The sequence below is a fragment of the Diceros bicornis genome, chromosome 31 (assembly GCF_020826845.1).
Source record: "Diceros bicornis minor isolate mBicDic1 chromosome 31, mDicBic1.mat.cur, whole genome shotgun sequence".
NCBI lineage: Eukaryota > Metazoa > Chordata > Mammalia > Perissodactyla > Rhinocerotidae > Diceros > Diceros bicornis.
This window is the reverse complement of record NC_080770.1, coordinates 5,831,762-5,855,068: the sequence shown is the minus strand read 5'-3', so window position 1 is coordinate 5,855,068 and position 23,307 is coordinate 5,831,762. Positions and strand designations below refer to the sequence as shown.

The window sequence follows — 23,307 nt, the reverse complement described above, 5'->3', positions numbered from 1 at the left end:
GGCCAAGGCTTTGGGGCCCCCACAGTCTGAGGAGCAGGGTACAGAGGTGAGAAGTGAGTGCAGGACTCAAAGGGAAGCCCAGAGCCCAGGCCATGTCTGCGTGGCCAGCCTCTGCTAGTACTGGTGGCTGCGGACGCGGGAGCTCTGTAACAACAAGGCAGTCCCAAGAGGCAGGCCTGAAAATCCTAACTCCCGTCTGATTTCGCTTTTCCCAGACGTAACCAGCATGGGTGATTCGCACGGAGCCTGTATTTGTGCAGCGATAAATAGAATACTTGCATTAAAATGGGTCAGACCACACACAGCTCCTGCCTCGATTCCCTTACTGACACGACGGAGGCATTTCCACGTCAGGACTGCAGCTCGAACAGCATTTCGTAACACGACAGAGTTCCATTTCCCCTGTACCTGGCAGTATTGACCCGAGGCCTCCGCTGGTGCTCAGTCTGGATGTGTTGAGGGTCTCCCTTGGAAGGAGCCCTCCGGTGCCCAAAACGTGTCCCCCACTTTTCTGAGGACACTGATGCTGGCTGTGACTCAGTTTCCAGCCCCCGCTCTGGGGCTCCATTTGCCTACCCCTCCCCCACCCTTCAGAGGCCCTTGCAGTGTGGGGTTCAAGGGTCACCAGAGCTGAGGTCCCCTCGTCCCTCTGGTCCCCAGTGGGAATGGTCCTGGCCTGTCCGAAGTGCAGGTAGCTGGACAGTGGGTGAGCCCCAGTTCAGGCGTGCTGGGACAGGGTGACTGGCATGGAGCAAGGTCACCAGACACCCTCAGCCGCAGGTGGACCACAGCACCTGCTGGGTGCCGGGCCCTGAGCGGAGCAACACGACCATGGCTTGGCCCTCAATGTCCTGCTGCCATTGAGGAAAGAGACCCAGAGAGCGGCAGCCACCCACCCAAGGGCACAGGGCACTGGGCCTGGAGTCCAGGCCCCTGTGCTTGATGGTCACAGACCGGAAGGCGTATAGATCCGCTGTAACCGCGGCCTCACGCAAGGGGGTCCCAGGGCGGGGGGAGCGTGACGGCGACGCGCGGATCTTGGGCCCCCGATCCGAGTGTGTTGGGGTCCCACCAGCCATAGGCCCAGCGAGCCCTGTAGGTGGTGGGGGTCTCGGCCCCAAGCCTGGAGCTGGGCCTGGGCTCGGCGCCTCCCCCCATTCCGGCCGCGTAGACGTGCGCTGGTGGCGCTGCTCCGCTTCCGTCTCCGCGCCTCCTCGCCCCACGGCCCCGAATGGGCTTCCAGCCTCGGGCCAGGAGGCCAGGCCGGCGCGGGGTGGCGGCCTCGCTCGGGCGGCTCCCGGGACCCGGCGGGGCGAGGGGAATCCCAGCGAGGGGCGGGGCTTCCCGGGCCCCGCCCCCGGGGAAGTGAGTTGCGTGGGCGCCGCGGCCCGGAGCGCAGAGCACTGACCGCGGAGCGGAGCACCGGCGCGTGCGGCGGCCCCCGGGGTGAGTGCCCCCGCCCGGGTCTGCGAGCCCCCTGCTCTGGCCGCCATCCCCGCTTCCCCCCGCCTCGGGAAGGGGGTCCTGGAGTCCTCTCCCAACGGCGTCAGTGGATGCCCCTCAGTCCGCCGGCCCGCGGTGTCAGGCTTTGTCGGGGGCCACAGAGGCGACCCGGAGGAGGAGGAGGAAGAGGAGAATGGGTGTTAACAGCCGGCTAACAAAGCCTGCCTCTGTTGGGCCTGGTGGAGCTCCGAGCTTTCTCTGCTGCATCCTCCTTGGAGGCAGGGACCCATTCTACAGATGAGGAAACTGAGGCCCACCCAACTAGGAAGAGCTAGAGGCCAGCGGGGTCATTCCGACTCCAGAGCCCACCAGTCTGGAATGGGGGTGGGGGTAGACCCTCTCCTCCAGTCCAGCTCATTGCCGTGGGCCACGGGCTAAAGGGGAGGTCTGGTTGGTTCCTGGAGGAGTCTCCATTTCCAGCCTCCCGAGGGACCAGGAAGAGAGGGGCACAGAGTGAGGAGGGGCTGGAGTCAGGACCCTGAAAGCCACGGAACCGAGCACCTTCATTTGCTCTGCAGACCTGACTGGGGTGGCCCCTGGCTTGGACAGGGGCCAGGGAAGATGAGGGGTAGGGGGTGAGGCAGTGGGGGCCTCAAATGCCAGGGGAGGGCTCTGACCAGGTCCCTACACACCTGTGCTCCCCACGGCTCAGCCCACCCAAGGGACATGCCCAGGCCAGGGCCCCGTGAGTCAGGGACCAGGCTGACTTTGCCGCAGCTGCTGCTGTACCCCCTGGACCCTCAGACCTGGCTCCCTACAACCCCCAATTTGGCCAGCCCAGCCTTCGGGGTGCCCAGGGCAGAGAACAGCCCTCCCCTGGGCACATATTGTGTGCTGGGACTTCCAAACCTGCGGCCCCAGGGTCTGGTTCCTGCCCGGCTTGGCCACCTACTGACCCTCTGATCTTGGACCTCATCTCTCCAGGTCTCGGTTTACCCGTCTGTAAAACAGGGCTACAGGGCCCTCTCCCCGCAGGACTGCTGTTAGGTGTAAGTGAGACAGTATTAGTGAAGGGATTACAGGGGCGCTCTGGGTATTTTCGTCCTCTCTCCCACCAGGTCTTGTCTCTGCTGGGGGTGGCCAAGTCCCATTCACCTGAAGAGGAAGTGGAGGCCCAGAGAGGGCCAGAGACTCCCTCAAGGTCACACAGCCAATCACAGCTGGGGCAGGGCTGTGAGGCCCTCTGGGGATGGAACCCAGCCCCTCCTGCCCACCCTTCCCTGTCCAGGGCCCAGCCCGTCCGCTGCCTCTGGGCCTTCTCTCCTCTCCCGGGCTGGGGATGGGGCTGTGTTCCCTATTTAGACTTAAGTAGACCAGGCCAGGGGGAGGAAGTGACCAGCAGGGTAGGCTCCGTCTGGCCCGGACAGCAGGCGGGGCACTCTGGCGCCTAACATCCACCCTCTCAGCGGGGCCCTCACCCGGGCCTGCCCCCCCCCCCCAATTTGGGAGCTAAGGAAACTGAGTCCAGCAGAGGGGAAGTGGCTGGCCCGGGGCCCACGAGCAGCGGCTGGGAGTCCTGGCTTGTGGCCCGGCGTCTGCAGGGCCCGTTGGAGGCCACCCCCGCCTTCCCCGGGACAGAGTTTGAGCAAGGCCCGGCCGGGCCCTTCCTGCCCATTTCAGTTTCCACAGTTTCACTTTCGTTGGTTTCGACACCTGGAAGGCGGTTCCCGCTTCTCCCCACAGTGGCTGCTGCCGGGCAGCCCTTCATCAGGCCCCCGCCCGTCCTCTCTGCCCCCAGGGACCCAGTGCAGACCCCACCCCCTCAGCACACAGACGCCGCAGGCAGGGAGGAGGAGGGCTCCAGCTGCCTTGGGGACAGGCCCCACCTCAGGGCTAGACAGACAAGGGCTCGTGGCCAGGGCTGTGGTAGTCAGGAGGCCGGCTGCTGGAGGCAGCCCTTGGCCTGGGGCCCCGAGGGTGAGTAGGATCCAGGGCGAGGGCAGGTCACAGGGACAGCGGGAGCAGAGGCCAGGTGTGAGAAGAGCCACTGTCTCCAGGAGCCACCAGGGGTGGGGGACGGAGGTCTGGGACAGCGCAGAGCCAGCTGGCAAAGAGCTGGAAATTGGGCCGTAGGTCAGGCTGTCGGCTCAGGCGGGCCAGGCTCCACTCCCGCTTACTTCCGGTGTGACCTCAGCACCCATTCCAGCCCTCCTGGGCCTCAGTTTCCCCATCTGTCAGATGGGGGTGGTAGCAGTACCTTCCAGGATTCTGAGAGCTACGGAATGCCTAGCTGGTAGGGAACTGTCTGTGGCCTGCCCCCGCCTGAGCGCCCACCCCGTGCCCGCCCCACAGGACCATGGGCTCCATGTTCCGGAGTGAGGAGGTGGCGCTGGTCCAGCTCTTCCTGCCCACAGCTGCTGCCTACACCTGCGTGAGCCAGCTCGGCGAGCTGGGCCTCGTGGAGTTCAGAGACGTGAGTGGGGCCGGGACGGGCGTGGGAGGGGGCCTCGTCCTTAAGTGTCCTAGATGGTGGACCATCTCCCCCCATAAGGGCCCCCGGCCCTGCTTGAATCCTGGCAGCCTCTGCCATGGATACTGTACTCTTCACGGCTGAGGCCACCCTGCCCTGGCCTGGTCAGCCAGGCCTCCTTGGCCCTGCCACGCCCTCCCCGGGACACCTCAGGGTTGGTCTGTCTCCAGCTGGCACCTGGAGGTTCACGGTGTGCTTGGCACATTTTGGGGGAGGCAGCTACGGCCTGAGGACAGCCAGGCCTGGGCCCTTGGGTGGGGACCTCCCTGGCTCCCTCCCCAGAAAACTGACCCCTCTGTGCGACCACTACAGCTCAATGCCTCGGTGAGCGCCTTCCAAAGACGCTTCGTGACAGATGTCCGGCGCTGCGAGGAGCTGGAGAAGATCTTCAGTGAGTTGGCCCCAGGCCCACAGCCCAGGCAGGCTTCCTGGAAGAGGTGCCAGTCAAGCTTGGTCTGAAAGGAAGAGAGTCACCCAGGTGGAAGGCAGAGAAGGGAGGTCCAGGCCGGGCCCTACAGAGCCAGGACAGAGCAGCTGGGATCTGTGGGGTGTTCTTGGGAACAGGGCAGCCTTGGGGGAGCTGAGCAGAGGGCCCAGGCCAGGGCTGGCTTGGAAGGGCCTGGAATACCGCACGTGGGCCTGGGAGTTTGTCCTCTGGACGCTGGGAACAGTCGTGGTTTCTAAGCAGGGGAGAGGTACAGACGGAGCTTTCTCTGCTGCAGGTGGACTGGGAGGGGGACAGAGGCCAGGATCTAGGGTGGGGTGCCCCCAAGAAGCAGCTCCCTCTTAGACCCGGGCAAAAGGGACCCCTGCCCTGGGCCCCGTCTAGCATCCCCTCCCAGGAGGAGCATCAAGGGAACGAGCCCCCTACCTTCTCCAAGGTGGGAGCATGCAGCACGTTTGTGTGATGGTCTGTTAGCTTGATTGACAGCTTTTAGGTAATCAGGCAGGTACTGTGTGGGCTTCCGTGCAAGTCCTCATCCCAGAGCCGAGGAGGCTGCTTGTGGGACCCAGGCCCTGGGCTGGGCGGTGGCCAAGGGACTGGGGAGGGAGAGCAGCCAGACCAGCTCAGAGGTAGGGGAGCGGACCTGCAGGATGGAGGTTGGGCCTGGGGTTTTTCTGGGGGTCTTAGACTCAGTGAATCAGTTAGCTGGTGCCCAGTGGAGGTTGGGTGGCATTTGGGATCCCCCATATGTTAGCAAGCCCTTGGCTGACATTGCCCACTAGCTGGTGGTGGCCCCTGAGTGGCCCCCCCCGACGCCCATCCCTCTGCACCCAGCCTTCCTGCAGGAGGAGGTGCGGCGGGCCGGGCTGGCGCTGCCCCGGCCTGAAGGGGTCGTGCCGGCGCCCCCGCCCCGCGACCTGCTGCGCATCCAGGAGGAGACAGATCGCCTGGCCCAGGAGCTCCGGGATGTGCGGGGCAACCAGCAGACCCTGCGGGCCCAGCTGCACCAGCTGCAGCTCCACTCGGCCGTGCTGGGCCAGAGCCACGTGCCCCCGGTCAGCTCCAGCCCGGGCTGAGGGGGGGATGGGGGCGGGGGTGCCAGGCCCCATCCGGGCCGGCGCTCACGGTGCCTCTCGGCTTGTAGTTGGCAGCCACCGACATAGAGGGGTCTTCAGAATGGACCCCCCTGCTCCAGGCCCCCGGGGGGCCACACCAGGACCTGAGGGTCAAGTAAGTGAGGGGCAGCTTCATGCTCTTTCCTGTCAGCCACTGAGACCCTGACCAACGGGGCCAGGCCCAGCCCAGCTCAGACTCCTTGTCCACTGCTCTCCTTCAGCCGCCCTCAGATTGGCCCTGCCTCCTCCCTCAGGCCTGGAATTTTCCTTGCCCATGGGGGTTTCTCCTCTCTGGCCCTGCCTGGTGGGCTCCTGCCTTCTCCTGGGGGCAGGGCCGGGGTGCCTGGTTGACCATCCTGGCGGGGGTGGCCTGGCTGGGGCGAGGCGGGAGGAGGTTGGAGGGCCCCCGCCCAGCCCTGCCTGGCGCGGCAGCTTCGTGGCAGGTGCCGTGGAACCCCACAAGGCCGCCGCCCTGGAGCGCCTGCTCTGGAGGGCCTGCCGCGGCTTCCTCATCGCCAGCTTCCGGGAGACGGAGCAGCAGCTGGAGGACCCCGTGACGGTGAGTGGGCTGGGGGGACCCCGGCTGGGGCGCCTCCTGGGCGGAGCCAGGACTCCAGGTAAATTGGACCCGCTCCGGCAGGGCGAGCCGGCCACATGGATGACCTTCCTCATCTCCTACTGGGGCGAGCAGATCGGGCAGAAGATCCGCAAGATCACTGACTGGTGAGCCCCCTGCGGGGCTGGCTGCCTGCTGCCCTTGTGCCCAGGACCCTGCATGTCACCACCAAGCCCACCTTGTCCCTCTCACCGGCCCTGCATGTCCCTGCACTGTGCCATGAGCTCCCTTTAGACTAAGCCGCCGCACAGCCCAGAACCCACCCAGGCCCCCCTCACGCCCCCCTGCCCCCACCAGCTTCCACTGCCACGTCTTCCCGTTCGCGGAGCAGGAGGAGGCCCGGCGCGGAGCCCTGCAGCAGCTGCAGCAGCAGAGCCACGAGCTGCTGGAGGTGGGCGCCCTGGCCTGGCTGGACGCCGGCATGTCCCCACCCGCTGCCCTGACCCCCACCTGCCCCCGCCCGCTGCCCTGACCCCCACCAGCCGCCCTGCCCTGACCCCCACCTGCCCCCACCCGCTCCCCTGACCCTCACCAGCCCCCGCCCGCTGCCCTGACCCCCACCTGCCCCCGCCCGCTGCCCTGACCCCCACCTGCCCCCGCCCGCTGCCCTGACCCTCACCAGCCCCTGCCCGCTGCCGACCCCCCAACTGCCCCCGCCCGCTGCCCTGACCCCCACCTGCCCCCGCCCGCTCCCCTGACCCTCACCAGCCCCCGCCCGCTGCCCTGACCCCCACCTGCCCCCGCCTGCTGCCCTGACCCTCACCAGCCCCCGCCCGCTGCCGACCCCCCAACTGCCCCCGCCCGCTGCTCTGACCCCCACCAGCCGCCCTGCCCTGACCCCCACCTGCCCCCACCCGCTCCCCTGACCGCCCGCTCTGGCCTAGGTCCTGGGGGAGACGGAGCGCTTCCTGAGCCAGGTGCTGGGCCGGGTGCAGCGGCTGCTGCCGCCCTGGCAGGTGCAGATCCGCAAGATGATGGCCGTGTACCTGGCCCTCAACCAGTGCAGCGTGAGCGCCACGCACAAGTGCCTCATCGCCGAGGCCTGGTGCGCGGCGCGCGACCTGCCCACCTTGCAGCAGGCGCTGCAGGACAGCTCGGTGAGCCGCTGGGGTCTCCGCGCCCCTGCCCCAGGCAGACGCCAGTGTCCCCCACAGCACACTTCCCGTTCCCGGCCGTGCCTCTGCAGGGGCTCCCCCTCCTCCGAGGAGTCTGCCCTGACGGCCTGGCCCAGCAGGCCCTCCCCCTGACTTCCCAAGGCCCCTGGGATGGGCCATCGCCCCCTGGAGGCTACACGGGGCGTTAAGTCAGAAACCAGGTTCAAATTCAGGCTTCTCATCTGAGAAAGGGGTGCGATGACCCTGCCTCCAGGGGTCGCTGCAGTGTGCACAGACCACACTGCTGGCACACAGTGCGTGCTCCCCCGTGGCAGTGGGGCTCCCCATGCTGGGCCATCTGGAAGGGCGGTGGCATCCTTTGGTTCCCCAGGCTGATCCCTACCTCTCCCTAAATCCCCCGAATTGGGCAGGTGGGGGTCAGTCTGTTTCACAGGAGGGAGGGGCTGCCCCGGGTCCCTGGCACGCCCCACCTCTAACTGGGCCTGGCTGGGGGCCCTAGGGTCCCTGGAGGCCCCGCCCCCAGTCTCACCTGTCTGTCTGTCTGTCTGCCGGGGGCCCAGAGCGAGGCGGGTGTGAGCGCCGTGGTTCACCGCATCGCCTGCCAGGACATGCCCCCCACGCTCATCCGCACCAACCGCTTCACGGCCAGCTTCCAGGGCATCGTGGATGCCTACGGTGTGGGCCGCTACCAGGAGGTCAACCCCGGTGAGAGCCACAGCGCCCCACCGCCCGGCCCTCAGGGGTCTCAGGGAGGGGGGCTGCGTCTCCACTGGGCCTGTCCCGCGCTCTTGAGATGAGAGGCACGCGCCCCTTCATGCCCTTGGCGGGCCCAGTGTGGGGGCTTTCTTTATCCCCAGCAAACCCCTGTTTGTTAAGTTTACAAGGGAGCCAGCGCAGGGTTGTGCAGAGAACAGCGGCTTTGCAGTTGGACTGCCCCAGGGCTGAAGTCCGACTCCCTCACCTTGATAAGTGTCTTAGCTTCTCTGAGCCTCAGTTTCCCCATCTGTACAATGGGGATAATAACGGCACAGACCTCAGAGCAGTGCTGGGAGTGTTGACGATCATCAGAGTTTGCAGACCAGCAGTCCACGAGGCCGAGGTCAGCCTGCAAGGTGTTGCATTTGGCCTCACGGTGTTTTTTAAGAAGTTTGAATTGGGCGCTGACTTAGGTGGGGTTTCCCTAGAAGCCGACGCTGAGATGGGGACTCTGGTGTGAGTGGTCTGTTAAAAGAGGTGGTCCCGAGAGAAACCAGGAGGGGACCACAGGGCATGGGTGGGGGAGGTGGGGAGTCGGGGGGGCAGGTGGGGAAAGGAGAAGCTGAGGGGGAGGGGAGAGCTGAGCAGGGCCAGTCTCACAGGAAGTCTGGGGCATGACCCTGCAGGGGCTCTGGAGCATAAATGACACCTCGGTGCGTCCTTGAGGCCAATGTGCAGGGCTTTGACACCCACACCCACACCCGCAGTCATTGGCCAGCCCCCTCGAGGGTGGGCAGAGAGGCCGTCAGCTCACTGCCTGGGTGCTCACCCGTCTGGCAAGGCTGCTCCTCGGAAGGTGGCCCACTGGGGCTGCTGTCAGCAGAGCGTGCAGAGCTGGAGGGGTGCACAGAGCCGGCAAAGGAGGCTGCGGGCGCCTGGGCAGAGCATCAGCGTGTCTGCCACGGGTGCCGATGTTTAAAACTGGAGTTTTTACAGAAGTCTGCATTTTCCCCAGACTTTCACAAAAAGAGAGATTTGGCAACATGGCGCCCACCCCCAACAGGCTGGAGCTGGGTGGTGGCAGCCCCTCCCATTGGCCCGTGCCCATCCCTGGGTCCGGGCTGTGGCTCCTGCTTGGCCCCCCACGTGCTCAGCAGGAGCTGGCTCTCCTCCCTCCCCCAGCCCCCTCTGCCCACGAGGCCTGTGGTGCCTGGTCTGTCATCTGCCCGGTTCTTCTCCCTCCAGACCCCACTGTCCCTGCAGCAGGCTGGCTTCGGGCTGGCCAGTGGCCCGGCAGCCCCGAGTCACCAGTGGGGGCCACAGGGGGTCTCTGGATGAGCCTAAAGAATGGGTGTTGGAGTGAACGGTGGTGGGGTCCCTTTCAGGAGGGGACTTAGTCACAGGCCAGGGAGGGGTCCTGCCTCACCCAGTGGGCAAGAGGCAGGGTGCTGGGGCCCCCAAGGTGGTAAAGGCAGGACGTGACGATGGAATCTGAGGCCGTGTGGGCCGTGACCAGGGTCCCCCGTGGTCCTCTGGGGCCTGCCAACCCTGCAGGCCCATATCCTGGAGCTTGATCTGGGCCCCCACCCGGTTTCACCTGCCCATAGTGCCTCTGCATTAGCAGATGCCACTCCAGTTGGAGCAAGCCCCATCACAGGTAGCCACGGTTGATGATGTGCTGCCAGCTCTCGAAGCAAGAGCTTTGGGAGGTAGGAGCTTGCTGGGCTGCTGTAACTGTAACAAAGCACCGCAGACAGGCAGCTTACACGGATTGATTGTCTCCCAGTCCTGAGTCCTGGAGGCTGGACGTCCAAGACCCAGCTGTGGGCAGGGCTGGTTCCTCCTGAGCCCTGTGGGGGAGAATCTGTTCCAGGCCTCTCTCCTTAGCGTGCAGACGCCGTCCTCATGGGGTTCTCCCAGGGTGTGTGTCTGTGTCCAAATCCCCCCCCTTTTTTTTTGTGAGGCAGACCAGCCCTGAGCTAACATCCGATGCCAATCCGCTTTTTTTTTTTTTTTGCTGAGGAAGACTGGTGCTGGGCTAACAACCATGCCCATCTTCCTCTACTTTATATGGGACGCCGCCACAGCATGGCTTGACAAGCGGTGCGTCGGTGCGTGCCCAGGATCCGAACCAGGGAACCCCGGGCCGCCACAGTGGAGTGCACACACTTTACCCGCTTGCGCCACCAGGCCGGCCCCAAATTCCCCCTTTTTGTAAGGACACCAGTCGTGTTGGATTAGAGCCCACCCTGTTGACCTCACTTTTACTGGATTACATCTGTGAAGACCCTATCTCCAAATAAGGTCACTTCCTGAGGTCCTGGGGGTGAGGACTCCAACATATGTCTTTTGGGGGGACACAATTCAACCCAGGGATGTGTGTTGCAATCCTAACACCCACAAGGAATTTTTCCCATTTTACTGAAGAGACACTGAGACCTCAGGGGTTAAGTGACAAACTCAGCCTTCTGGAACTTGCCATGTGTCAGCCAGGACTGCCACTGCGCTCTCTGTTCTTTATGTGTTTCTGCTTAAAGCTCTTCTCGTAAATGATAACAGCTCTGACTGCTAGCTTTAGACCGAGTGCTGTGGTGCACCAGGTACTGCCCACTGATAAACCCATTGATCATAGCCCTCTGAAGTGGTAGATGGAGAAATGGAGGTTCAGAGAGGTTAAGTCACTAGCCCAAGGTCACACAGCTAGTAAGTGGCGGGCTCTTGAAAGCAGACCAGCGGTGTGGAGTGCCTGCCTCCCACACACCACCTTTGCATTTCCTGGGGCCCCAGAGCCTGAGTTCGGAGCCTCTGTGGCGTCCTGGACAGAGGGATGTGGTTTCTCCACGGGGTCCTGGCTGACCACACAGCCCCTCTGCCCGCAGCACCCTACACCATCATCACCTTCCCCTTCCTCTTTGCCGTGATGTTCGGCGACGTGGGCCACGGGCTTCTCATGTTCCTCTTCGCTCTGGCCATGGTGCTGGTTGAGAACCGGCCAGCTGTGAAGACGGCGAAGAACGAGGTGAGGGGCGCCTCGGGGTCCTGGCAGGGCATGGCGGGGTGGTGGCAGGCAGTCCCTCATGGTCCCCACCCCCAGATCTGGCAGACCTTCTTCGGTGGCCGCTACCTGCTCCTGCTCATGGGCCTGTTCTCCGTCTACACCGGCTTCATCTACAACGAGTGCTTCAGCCGCGCCACCGTCATCTTCCACTCGGGCTGGAACGTGACGGCCATGGCCAACCTGTCAGACTGGAGGTGAGGCCCGGCTGTGCCCACCCTGCCGCCCCGCTGTCCCCCGCGCCCCTGACCCCTGCCTGCTGTCGCCACAGTGACGCGTTCCTGGCCCAGCACCCGCTGCTCGCCCTGGACCCCAACGTCACCGGCGTCTTCCGGGGACCCTACCCCTTTGGCATCGACCCTGTGAGTCCTGGCCGCCGGCGTGGGTGGGGCAGGCAGGTAGGAGGGCGGTCCTCCAGCCACCGCTCCACGAGCACCCCCTGGGTGCCAGGCCCTGTTCTGGGTGCGGGAGGCGTGGGGACCCTGCCCTGCTGGGCCCACTGCGGCCACTTGGAAAAGCAGAGGAGGGAGTGTAACGGGGCAGCCCTCAGGCCCCTCTGCAGCCCCCTCTGTGCCGGGCACTGTTCTGAGCCCCATATGGGAAATGACTTGTATTTAGTTGCTGTGACAACTCCATGAGGTGCACATTAGCGTTGTCCCCACTTTACAGACCAGGACGCTGAGGCACGGGAGGTTGTGTGCCCAAGGTCACCAGCTAGGAAGAGCTGGGGTTTGGGCCCATGTTGTCTGGCCCAGTCTATGCTCTCAGCCATTCCCCTCTGCTGCCCGACGGGCAAATGACAGCTTGTGCCGAGGCCCCAGAGGGGACAGACAGGCTGAGGAGAGCGACTTGGGCCAGGAGGCTCCCGCGTGACACCCACCCCTCCCGCCACCACAGGTCTGGAGCCTGGCCGTCAACCACCTGAGCTTCCTCAACTCTTTCAAGATGAAGATGTCTGTCATCCTGGGGGTCATCCACATGGCCTTCGGGGTGGTCCTGGGAGTTTTCAACCACCTGTGAGGGCCCTGGCGTTGGGGGGTGCCGGGTGGGGCAGGGCCAGGGCAGCCCAGTGACCCAGCCCTCCTCCCATCCCAGGCACTTTGCCCAGCCGCACCGGCTGCTGCTGGAGACCCTGCCCGAGCTGGTCTTCCTGCTGGCGCTCTTCGGCTACCTTGTCTTCCTGATCGTCTACAAGTGGCTGTGCGTCACGGCTGCCAGCGCCGCCTCGGCCCCCAGCATCCTCATCCACTTCATCAACATGTTCCTCTTCTCCCGAAGCCCCACCAACCGGCCACTCTTCCACGGGCAGGTGGGACGGGGCAGGGGAGCGGGCTCTTACCTCCTCATGGGGTCCTCTGGTCACCGGGCCACTCGGAGCTGCAGGATCCTCATCTGAGAAACGGGATACAGGCCTGAGGCCGTGAGAGGGAGGTCGGGGGACAGTGCGAAGCTCCCAGCGGGGGTGGCACACAGTGGGAGCTGGAAGCCTGGGGCCCCTTCTCCGCCAGAAAGATTTCATACAGGGTGATGTCCCTGCTTAGTGAGGGGCCCTGGGGGAGAAGTGGGCTGCCGGCTCCCTGGGCCCCGGTGAGTCGTGTGGCCCGTGCCGGTGTGCGGCTCGCAGGGGCCCCGACTCTCATCCCTGCCCTGCAGGAGGTGGTGCAGTCCGTTTTGGTGGTCCTGGCCCTGGCCATGGTGCCCGTCCTGCTGCTCGGCACGCCCTTGTTCCTGTGCAGGCAGCACCGCCGCCACTCGCGGAAGAGGCTGGCTGGCCGACAGTCGGTAGAGGCCGGGGGCATGCGGCGGGAGGGCTGTCCGGGAGGTGGGGCCGCTGCCAGGCTCTGACCGCACCCTCGCTTCCTCGCGGGCTCCCGGGTGGCTGTGAGCGGCAGTTAACGGGCGGTGTGGGCCCCACGTGGGGCTGGAGCCTGCTGATGCTGCCTGCTCCCCACCCCCAGGATGAGGACCAGACCGGGCTTCCGGACTCACCTGACACTACTGTGGCCAGCTGGGGCTCTGACGAGGAGAAGGCAGGGTGCCCGGGGGACCACAAGGAGGCTGAGGTAGGCGTTGGGCCGTCCTGAGTGCGGGGTGGCTGCCGGCCCGGCTTGCCCCTCACCTCCGCCCACCCCCCCCAGTTCGTTCTCTCCGAGGTGTTCATGCACCAGGCTATCCACACCATCGAGTTCTGCCTGGGCTGCATCTCCAACACGGCCTCGTACCTGCGCCTCTGGGCCCTGAGCCTGGCCCACGCCCGTGAGTGACCTGGCCACAGTGGGTAGGCCGGCCACGGGTCATGTCCTGGCTACATCTCACACACACACACACACACACAGCTGCTGGCTGGGGGGCCTGGGCGGGTCACTTCTCTGGGCCTCAGTATCACTTTCTGTAAAGTGGGGCTGTTGGAGGAGGCCGCCCACTGGCCCCATAGGAAAGGGGGGCTTCAGGCTGTCCAGGGGGCTGGGTGGGCATCCCCACACCCCTGGTCCCCACTGCCCCCCCGTCGCCCACAGAGCTGTCGGAGGTCCTGTGGGCCATGGTGATGCGTGAGGGCCTGAGCATGGGCCGCAAGATGGGCGTGGCGGCCGTGGTGCTGGTCCCCATCTTTGCCGCCTTCGCCGTGTTGACTGTGGCCATCCTGCTGGTGATGGAGGGGCTCTCAGCCTTCCTGCACGCGCTGCGGCTGCACTGGTGAGCCGCCCACCTGCTGGCCCGGGCAGCACGTGGTGAGGGGGGCTTCCCCTCACCAGCTCTCCTCTCATCCCCAGGGTAGAGTTCCAGAACAAGTTCTACTCAGGCACTGGCTACAAGCTGAGCCCGTTCACCTTTGCCATGGAGGAGGAATAGCGCCCACCTGTGGCCATACCCACAACCCCCACCCTCACCTCACCTCACTGAGGTGGGAAAGGAATAAAGAGGAGGAAACCCAGGAACCATGTCTTGGTCCAGTGTGGAACGCCAGGGGCTGGGGAGGCCGAGTGTAGCAGAGCCTGGGCTGGCGTCAGAACTGGCAGGGCCCTGGGCTCTGGGGGCGGGCTGCTCCTGCCCCTGTGAGCCTTTTTCAGTTTCACGGACCCTATGCCAGCCTCTATGCCTATCTCCTTTATACCCTCCTTTGCAGCTGAGGTTGGTGTGGGGTGCAGGAGGGTGGGAGGCCTGGTCTAGGATCTGGGGACTTGATAGGTTGGGGAGAGGACCCATGAGCACATCCGCAATAATCCCAGACTCTTGAGGAGAAGAGCGGGGCAGAACTAGGACCAAGGAGGGATGTTTCCAGCACATTCTAGCTAGCAATGAGTGTTTTCCCAGGCTAGGCTAGAGGGAGTGAGTTCCCTATCCTCAGGGGTGTGCAAACTGGCTGTAAGAGAATGCTTGGGATACCCTGGGTGTGGAGGGTGGTGCTGGCACGAACTGGCCTATGTTCCCATGACCCCGAGCTGGCGCTGGCCCCAGGCACTCGATGCTCTGAAGCAGAGAGCAGCCTGGGACACCTGAGCCTGACCCGGCACTCTACGCCGGGCAGTGGTGTCACACACACCCGAGGCGACTGTCTTGCAGAGAAGGGCAGGGGCTGTCCAGGCCAGTCCAGGAATTGCCTAGGGCCCCGAGGGTCAGGAAGAGAGCTGAGCCGGACTCCAGGCCCTGCCTCCCCGTCACTGGAGGCTGCAGTCTCTCCCATCCCTCCCAGGGTAGGCAGTCCTGCTCCCCTGAGGCTGTCCTTCGGCAGGTCTCTCGGGCCTGGGTCCCACCACCAGCTGGGAGGCAGAGCCAGCGCTTCTCAGAGGTCTTGCTCTGTCTGGCCAAGGAGCTGCAAAGTGGTTCTTCCGGCTGGAGGGCCCGGGAACAAAGGCCGCTTTGAGGCCAGCGACACCCTGGGCACAGCAAGCGAGTGGCTTGGCCACATCACTGGCTCTCATCTGGCCAGCCGCTTGAGGATCCTCTCCCTCGGGTCTGAGACTGCCCTGCTCAGGGCCCCCAGATGCCGGGCTGGGGTCCAAGGGGCTGCGTGTCCATCCCACATGCGTGGTAGAGACTTGACTCCAAGAAACACTGACTGCAGTGTCTGGTTGGGAACAGAGGAAGCTGTGCGTGGGCCCCAGCAGGGCTGCAGATGGATCTGGACTGAGCCCAGGGCCCTAAGCCTAACACCAGCTCTGGGCAGAGCCCCACAGGTGGGGATGCTGGCAGAGGGACCCCGAGCAGCCATCAGGGCTGAGTGTGTGGCGTGTTGTTGGGGGAGGCAGCTGTGATCCCAGGGAGACGTCGGTTGGCCCTGCTCTGCCTTGACGCTGGGACGCTGGCAGCCTGTCTGCAGAAGTCTGGTTGCTGTGGGACCAGCACATGCAGAGGCACTGGAGGGGGCGCTCTTGGGACCCGGAGGCCAACATCAGGAGACATGGGAACGGTGGGTCACCGGCACTGGGGACAGGCCTGATCCCTGCTCACGCGGGCTTATGGTCTAATGCAGGAGACAACTGAGCGAACCAATCAGAATTCCAGGAAAAGCAGCATCTAGAGGATAAAAGTGATGGGCCAGAGAGGTGGGGGGGTGTGGACGGACTAGGGAACCGCCTTAGATGAAGGCGTGTGGAAAGGCCTGAGCGGTGACTTTCTGAGCTCACCGTGGAAGCATGTGAAGGAGCCATCATGTGAAGACCCGGCCCCAGTGCACCCCGGCCAAGGGCAGCGCGCGTGAGCCCGGCATCTTAAGGAAGAGCGCGGCTGCAGCGGAGGGACTGAGGCCGGCAGGGCTGAGGAAGGAGTTGGGAGCTTCGCTCTAAGTGAGAGCTTACGCAGGAGAGCAGTGTCGTCAATTGCCGAGCTATCAAAACACCTTCACCTGGTCAAGTTTGAAATGTCCAGCAGGGTGAGCAGTGGCACGTCTCCCGCCTGCCCTGGCCCAGCCGCTCAGCTTCCTCCCAGACACACCACTGTTCCCAGCTGCTTCCAGGTCCTCCCAGAGCTCCAGACAGCCAGGGAGCAGCAGGAGCTGCGTGGACGCACTGGGAGCCTTCCGGAGGCACAGTAAGGTGACAGGAGCCCCCAAGGACACACCAAGGGTGACAGCTAAGGGTGGGTTTTTACTTTTATTGTCTGTATAGTACAGTCTCTGTGGGAGCAGAAATGTATGCACAAAAAACAATTCAAATAAGAGTTCAGAGATAAAAAAAGAATGTATCCCAAGGACATGAACATGTCTGGATTTCACAGCTACGCTCTACCATGCCTCCCAACCCACGTACAGGCTGCTTTCCCACTGGTGACCACGTCTGGGACATCGGGGCAGTGAGGGCGGGGAGGGCTGGCCACCAAGAGCCCAGACCAGGGTTCCCCTGTCCCCGCCAGGCACACCAAGGCCCCGGCGCCAGGGGCAGCACGAGGCTCCGAGGGGCCCTGGGGCAGCCAGCATGTCACAGATGTCCTGGCTCCAGGCTGAGCAGAGGTGGAGGAGAAAAGCCTGCAGAGAGTGGGACAAAGGGAAGGCAGACGGGAGGCATGTGTCTGCACGTCCCCAGGCGGCCCCTTGTCCAGCCGTTGGCCCTCTGTGGCTGCAGCTCACCACCTGCCTGCAGCTGGGGTTAAGAAAGAGCATCCAGTTAGGAGGCCCGGCCGGGTTTGCATCCAGTTAGGGTGAGGTTCGTCTGCATGACAAAATATGTACAACAGGTCCGAGCAGCGACATTCATGTGTACGCAGACCAGAGCTCGCGCCTGTCACGTGCAGTCTGCTGTCTCAAGTGTCAGCCATTTGGACCAAAGGGTGAAGGAGCAGCTTCCGGAGACTCGAGGTCGGGCCGCAGAGCGAGGTCGCAAACTGTCTCAGCTCTCTCGCCGCCCTCGGGAGCGAGCAGTGTCCACACGCGTGGTTCCTACAGAGAGCCTCGTCACAGTGTTCACCAGCACGCCAATGAAAATCCTTTGGAAATCAACATTAACCAAAAAAAAAAGAACCCACAGTAACAGTTTGCCACATCTGACTGAGCCTCAGGCCCCAAATGTGAGATGCCTCCTCTAGACGAAAGGATTCTGACATACTGCACTATTGCACTATGTTTCTGCCTCCCCATCTCATTCCAGGGTCCTAGTGAAATTGTAAACAAGATAGGGAAGAAATGTTACTCAATTTTAATCCAGTCTTTCGTATCATACACATCTGTGTTGGGCAGCGAGAAGCCAAGCCCTCCTGCCGCAGGTACAGTAGTCGGAGCACAGAGGGGCCGCTGGCTCGGCCGCCCCCGCGCAGGCCAGGGATAAGTGAACCAGGTCCTCCCACAGTCACACCCCGAGCTTCCTCTTCTGGTCGAAATAGGCATCAAACCGTGCTTGGGCGTAGTCCTAGGAGACATAAGGAAGATCAGCCTCACCAAGGGCTCCCGCAGGCCCAACGCTGCCCGTGTCCCGCCCAGGCCGCAGCACAGGAGGGAACAGCCGCTGCAGGTTGTCCAGGAACCGAGCCTGCTTTAGAGACAGTCTTCTCGGGCTGTCAGCACTGCTCACGGCCATCCCTCCATCTCAAAGGGACCTGGCCGGGTCCTGCACGCAGCCGGGACGCGCTGCACGTGTGGCGCTTCCTGGTGCGTGTTCTGCTTACCGGGAATGCTGCCGACACCGGCTGACGGACGTAACGAAGGGCCTTCTTCTAAAGCAAAAGGGCCCTGGAGCGTTAGCAAGTATAGAAGAAGGTGAAAGAAAGAAAGAAGGTGCCACCTGTTTTCTGGGAGCACCTGCAGCAGGATTACTAAGAATTACCAAGGGAGAAAACCTGGTTTGGCTTCTGTTTATTCTGGAACTGTCAGGCCACTGTACTGCTCTGGGTCTGGTGCCCCACCCTGTCCATGAGTGTGGATGACATGATCTCTTAAGGACCCACTCCAAATCGAAAAGTCTGCTATGCTAACTGCCAAGATTACAAAATCACTTTTTTAAAAACTTAATGTTGCAATATAATTTATATACCACAAAAGTTAACTCATTTTACTGTATTTTGTGTGTGTGTGTGTGTGTGTGTGTGTGTGTGTGTGTGTGTGTGTGTGAGGATTAGCCCTGAGCTCACATCTGTTGCCAATCCTCCTCTTTTTGCTGAGGAAGATTGGCCCTGGGCTACCATCTGTGCCCATCTTCCCCTACTTTGTATGTGGGACGCGTGCCACAGCATGGCTTGACAAGCGGTGCATATGTCCACGCCTGGGATCCGAACCCAAGAACCCGGGCTGCCAAAGTGGAGCATGCGAACTTAACCACTACACCACCAGGCCAGCCCAAAAAATTACCTCATTTTAAACATACCATTCAATAGTTTTCGCAAATGCATACAGCCAGTTCACCACCAGCACCACAATCGTGATAACATTTCCAGCACCCCCCAAGTTCCCTCGGGCCTCTCTGCAGTCACTCCACCCCTACTCCTGGCCATGGTGGACTCTGACCTGATTCCAGTCACTACGGATTGCGACAGAAGGCTCTGACACACGTGGAATCCTCCCTGAGGTGCCCTTCTTTCTCTGGCTTCTCGCACTCAGCAGTGCGTTTCTGGGATTGTCCCTGCTGTCGTCTCATCCAGTCTTCATTCCTGTTTTTTGCTGAGTGGTTTTCCATTATGTGGATCCAACACAGTGTACTTCTCCATTCATCTGCTGATTATCATGTAGATTGTTTGCAGCTTGGGGCTATTAAAAATAAAGCTGCTATGAGCATTTGAATACAAGTCTTGGTGTAGAACTATGTTCCCATTTCTCTGGGATCAAACACCAGAGAGGATTGCTGGGTTGTATGGTAAGTGTACATTTAACTTGATAAGAGACTGTCAAACTGTTTTCCAGACTGCTCACACCCTCTGACGTTACCACCAGCGATGTACGCAAGTTCCAGTTGCTCCATATTCTTGCCAACACTTGGCACTGGTTTTTACAGTTTTAGCCATCATCATGGGTGTGCATAGTATCTCATCGGGGTTTTAATTTGCATTTCTTGTATGACTAATTATATTAAGCACAGGAAAAGATGCTTGCTGGACATTTATCTTCCCTGAAGTGTCCAAATCTTTTGTCCGTTTATAAAGTGGGTGTTTGGTTTCTTGCTGAGTTATGAGTTCTTTACATATTCTAAATACCAGTCCTTTGTCAGATATAAATTTGCAAGATTTTCTCCCAGTCTGTGGCTCGTCTCTTCATTTTCTTAATGGTGTCTTTCCAAGAGAAAGTTTTTAAGTCCAATTTATTGTATTTTTTTCTTTTATGGTCAGTGCTTTATGTAACCTGAGAAATCTCTGCCACAGTCACAAAGCTTTTCTCCTATGCTTTCTAGAAGCTTAATAGTTTTAGCTTTACATTTAGGTCTATTATCTGTTACAAGTTAATTTTTGTGTATGGCATGAGATCAAGGCTCATTATTGTTTTTCCATATAGCTATTCAGTTATTCCCACATCATTTTTTGAAAATATAATCCTTTCCCTATATATATGTGAGTCTATTTCGAGGCACTCTATTTGAACGTTCCACTTGATTTATGTCTGTCTGTACACCAACACCACATTGTCTGGATTACTGAGCTTGGTAAGTCTTGAAATCAGGTAGCATAAGTCTTCCAGCTTTGTTCTAGTTATAGTGTTTTAGTTATTCCAGGTCCTTTGCATTTTCACATAAATTTTAGAATCAGCTTGTCAATTTCTACCAAAAACCCAGTGGGTATTTTCATTGGGATCGTGGAGACTCCATAGATCAGTTTGGGGAGAACAGACATCTTAATATTGAGTCTCCAAAATCCATAAATGTGGTATCTCTCTCCATTTATTTAGTTTCTCTTAGCAATGTTTTATAGTGTTCAATGTACGGATCATGCACATATTTTAAAAAATTTATCCCTAAGTATTTCGTGTTTTTAATGCCATTGTAAACACAATTTTTTTCCATTTGCAATTGTTTCTAGCATGCAGAAATGCAACTGGTTTCTGTATATTGTATCCTTGTATCCTGTGACCTTGATAAACTCACTCAGTAGTTTAAATAGCTTCTCTGTTGATTCTTTCATATTGTTTCATGTACATGATCAAGTCTTATGAAATAAAGGCAGTTTTTCTTCTTCCTTTCCAGTATTTTTGCATTTTCTTTCTTTTTCTTGCCTCACGCACTGGCCAGGCGCTCTAGCACCCTGTGGGAGAGCAGCAGGGAGAGCAAACATCCTCGCCGTGCTCTCTATGGGGCAGAGGCGGGCGGAACATTCAGTCTGTTACCAATAATTATGGCATTAGCCGTAGGTTTTCCATACCCGCCCTTTCTCTGGTTGAGGAAGTTCCTTCTATTACGAGTTTGCTGAGATTTTCCACTTTGAGTGGATGTTGGATTATTGTCAAATGCTTTTCTTGCATCCACTGAGATGACTGTATGGGTTTTTCTCCTTTATTCTGTTAATATGGTGAATTACACTAATTGCTTTTTCAAACGTTAGATTAACCTTGCATTCCGGGATAGATGCCACTTGGTCATAAAATACTATCCTTTTATGTATGTTGGATTTAATTTTTGCCAATATTTTGATAATGATTTTTGTGTAATGTTCATGCAGGTCACCGAGGTGCGGTTTTCTTGAAACGTCTCTGTCTAGTTTTGATATCAGGGTAACTGCTGGCCTCGCCTCATCAAATGAGTGGGGACATGTTCCCTCCTCCTCTATTTTCTAAAAGTTTGTGTAGGACTGGTATTATTTATTCCTTAAATGTTTGATGATATCCACCAGGACCTACAGTTTACTCTATAGGAAGGTTTTCGATTATGAATTCAACCTATTTTATAAATATATGGCCATTTCTTGTGTCAGTTTTGGGAATTTCTATCTTGCAAGAAATTTGCACATTTCACGGAAGCTGTCAAATCTGCTAGCATCAAGTTGTTCATTATATTCTCTTACCTTTTTGACATCTGTTGGATCTGTAGTGATGTCCTCTTTTTGTACCTGATATTGTACGTTTGTCTTCTCTTTTTTCTTGCTCATATGGCCAGTTTATAAATTTCATTGATCTTTTCAAAGAACCAACTTTTTTGGTTTCATTGATTTTTCTCTATTTTTTGTCCATTTTCTACTTCAATGATTTCTGCTCTTACTTTTATTTTAGTTCTATTTACTTTGGGCTTAATTGGTTTTTCTTTTTCTAGCTTCTTAAGGTAGAAAGCTAGGTCATCAGTTTGAGAACTTTCTTCTTATCTAATACAAACATTTAAGCTACAAAGCCATAAGTTTCTAAGCACTGCTTTCAGCTACATCCCACAAATTCTGATACGTTGTGTTTTCATTATAAGTCACTTCCAAATACTTTCTAATTGTCCTTTTAATTTCTTCTTTGATCCAGGGTTTATTTAGAAGTGTACTGTTTAATTTCCAAATAATTGAGAATTTCCTAGATATCTTTTTGTTGTTGTTGTTACTCATTTCCAATTAAATTCCACCGTGGTCAGAGAACACACTCTGTATTATCTCAATCCTTTTAAAGTTGAAGCCTGTTGTATAGCTCAGCGCATGGTCTATCTTGACAAATGTTCCCTATTCGTGGAAAAGGACGTGTCTTCTGCAGTTGTTGAGTATTCAGTAACGGTCCATCAGGTCAGGTCGGTTGAGTGTTGTTCAAACCTAGCATCCTTCCTGCTGTGGTGTTTACTGGTTCTGTCCACGACAGAGGGGATGGGGGGTGAAATCTACTTTGTAAATCTGCCTCTCTCTTCTTTCAGTTTTGTTATAGTTTTTGCATGATGTCTTTTAAAGCAAAACAGGGACACAGACACTTAGTATTCTTTTACGTCCTCTGGATGAACTGGCCCCTTTATTACTAGGAAATGCCTTCTTTATCTTTGGTAATGCACCTTTTCTGAAGTCTACTTTGTCTTACAGTAGCACTTGACCATGACCCAAATCTGCTTTAAAAATCGAAATTTCCCCTTCTTCTTTTGCCTAATAGCATCTGTGCATTCCAAACCTTCTGTCTAGAAGCAGAAATCATCCTAATACGAGACTGAGGAGGACAAAATGAACTAGTCATTTCCCACCACCTGTCCGGAAGCAAGGTGCTCACTACAGACTCCTGTGCACCCTGCCCGGGGACACCCCAACACTCAGTATTAACTAAAGGTTCAAACAGTGTCTGTGTCAAGGACAGCGCTTAAGGTGAGAATAAAATGACAGCCTGGCTTGGTACAAACTTGCCTGCAACCAAGAGGAGGTCTAATTCAACCAGCACCAGCTTCCAGCTCTAAGCTGGGCACTGCAGGCCGGAGAATGGAATGGTAACAGATGAACACTTCAAGGCACGGGTAGGCACCCCCACACTCCTTCACCCAGTGTCCCTTTGTCAGAAGGGACTGAGGTCAGGGGCTGGACCTCTAGGGTCAGGATTTCCACATCCCCCACCAGGACCACACGGCTCTTCTCCGAAGCAGGGAAGGCAGGGCCTGCTGGCCCTGGAGTGAGGGCAACCTCCAGAGGTAGACTCAGCCTCAGTGACAGTAGCTTCAATCACACAGTCTTTCTCCCTCAGCCCACTGTCCCGATGCCAGTGACCTCATTCAGGTACTTGGGGGGACCAGGTAACCCTCTGCATTCACATACACTGTAGCATTTTTTTCCTGGGAGTAGAAGAAAAAACCACCCCAAAACATACCATGTACCCAAATTCAATGGATGAAATCTTGGCCTGTACGATGGACCAAAGTCCCCACAAGAAATGGGACGCAAGGGCAAACCTGTAATTACAAAAGCAGGAAACGCACATGAGACGTGTGGTACCAGCCAGAGGACCAATGCAGTCACTTCCTGCTAGGTGACAGTTTAACTCGTCTGGACGTAAACTCTGTCTGCCTTGGCAGACTCAATGGGGGTATTTTCCACAGCGACTGAGAATAGCGGGAGCGCCATCGCTGTCCTCCCCCCACCTCTGGCCGGTGGCAGGTGTGAACACACCCAACTGCCTGTTTCTGGCACACATAACCACATTCACAGGACTCCCACGGAGGCCTTGGTGGACACGCTGGCAAAGCACGGGCTATACCGAGACACGCTCTCTGCCACGCGTGTGAGTGCAAAGCATCCGCAACCATCACGCACGTTAATCAGCACGAGGAGGACAACGGGCCTCCGAACACTTGGCTGCCTTTCCCAGGAGGCAGGATGACACTCTCACCCCACGCCCTCCTCTCACACGAAGGTGAAACAGAGGCCAGAAGAGTGGGAGCCGAGTCCCCATCTCTAGGCTGTTCCACGCCCCTCTGTCACCGTGAATCCAAATTCTCCTCAAAATAACACCTTT

General features: G+C 58.9%; 2 protein-coding genes across 10 annotated transcripts in view; one reads left to right on the top strand and one right to left on the bottom strand.

Moving 5' to 3' along the window:
• Positions 1–1,359: 1,359 nt before the first annotated feature.
• TCIRG1 (T cell immune regulator 1, ATPase H+ transporting V0 subunit a3) lies at positions 1,360–13,951 on the top strand. 3 transcript variants are annotated; one of them, XM_058526228.1, is made up of 20 exons: positions 1,360–1,446; positions 3,796–3,916; positions 4,286–4,364; positions 5,253–5,473; positions 5,563–5,648; positions 5,966–6,092; positions 6,174–6,256; positions 6,447–6,540; positions 7,034–7,246; positions 7,825–7,969; positions 10,840–10,979; positions 11,055–11,212; positions 11,287–11,377; positions 11,913–12,031; positions 12,111–12,324; positions 12,669–12,797; positions 12,974–13,078; positions 13,154–13,271; positions 13,532–13,709; positions 13,787–13,951. In XM_058526228.1, the coding sequence occupies exons 2-20, from the start codon at positions 3,800–3,802 to the stop codon at positions 13,863–13,865; spliced, it is 2,496 nt and encodes an 831-aa protein (XP_058382211.1). In that variant the 5' UTR covers positions 1,360–1,446; positions 3,796–3,799; the 3' UTR covers positions 13,866–13,951. The 3 variants fall into 3 exon arrangements, with proteins under 3 accessions (XP_058382211.1, XP_058382212.1, XP_058382215.1); XM_058526229.1 differs by lacking the exon at positions 1,360–1,446 and adding an exon at positions 2,199–2,644; XM_058526232.1 differs by lacking the exon at positions 1,360–1,446 and adding an exon at positions 2,672–3,420.
• Positions 13,952–16,641: 2,690 nt separating this feature from the next.
• The window catches only part of CHKA (choline kinase alpha), a 53,558-nt gene continuing 46,892 nt past the window's right edge, over positions 16,642–23,307 (bottom strand). For 3 of the 7 annotated variants that reach the window (XM_058526227.1, XM_058526223.1, XM_058526224.1), the window contains 2 exons: positions 22,663–22,744; positions 17,206–17,353 (listed from right to left, as the gene is read on the bottom strand). In XM_058526227.1, the coding sequence (XP_058382210.1) occupies positions 17,294–17,353; positions 22,663–22,744 (142 nt within the window). In that variant the 3' untranslated portion in view covers positions 17,206–17,293. Of the gene's footprint in view, positions 17,354–22,662; positions 22,745–23,307 lie in introns of all 7 variants that reach the window. The other 4 variants (XM_058526225.1, XM_058526222.1, XM_058526221.1 and 1 more) reach the window with 2 other exon arrangements.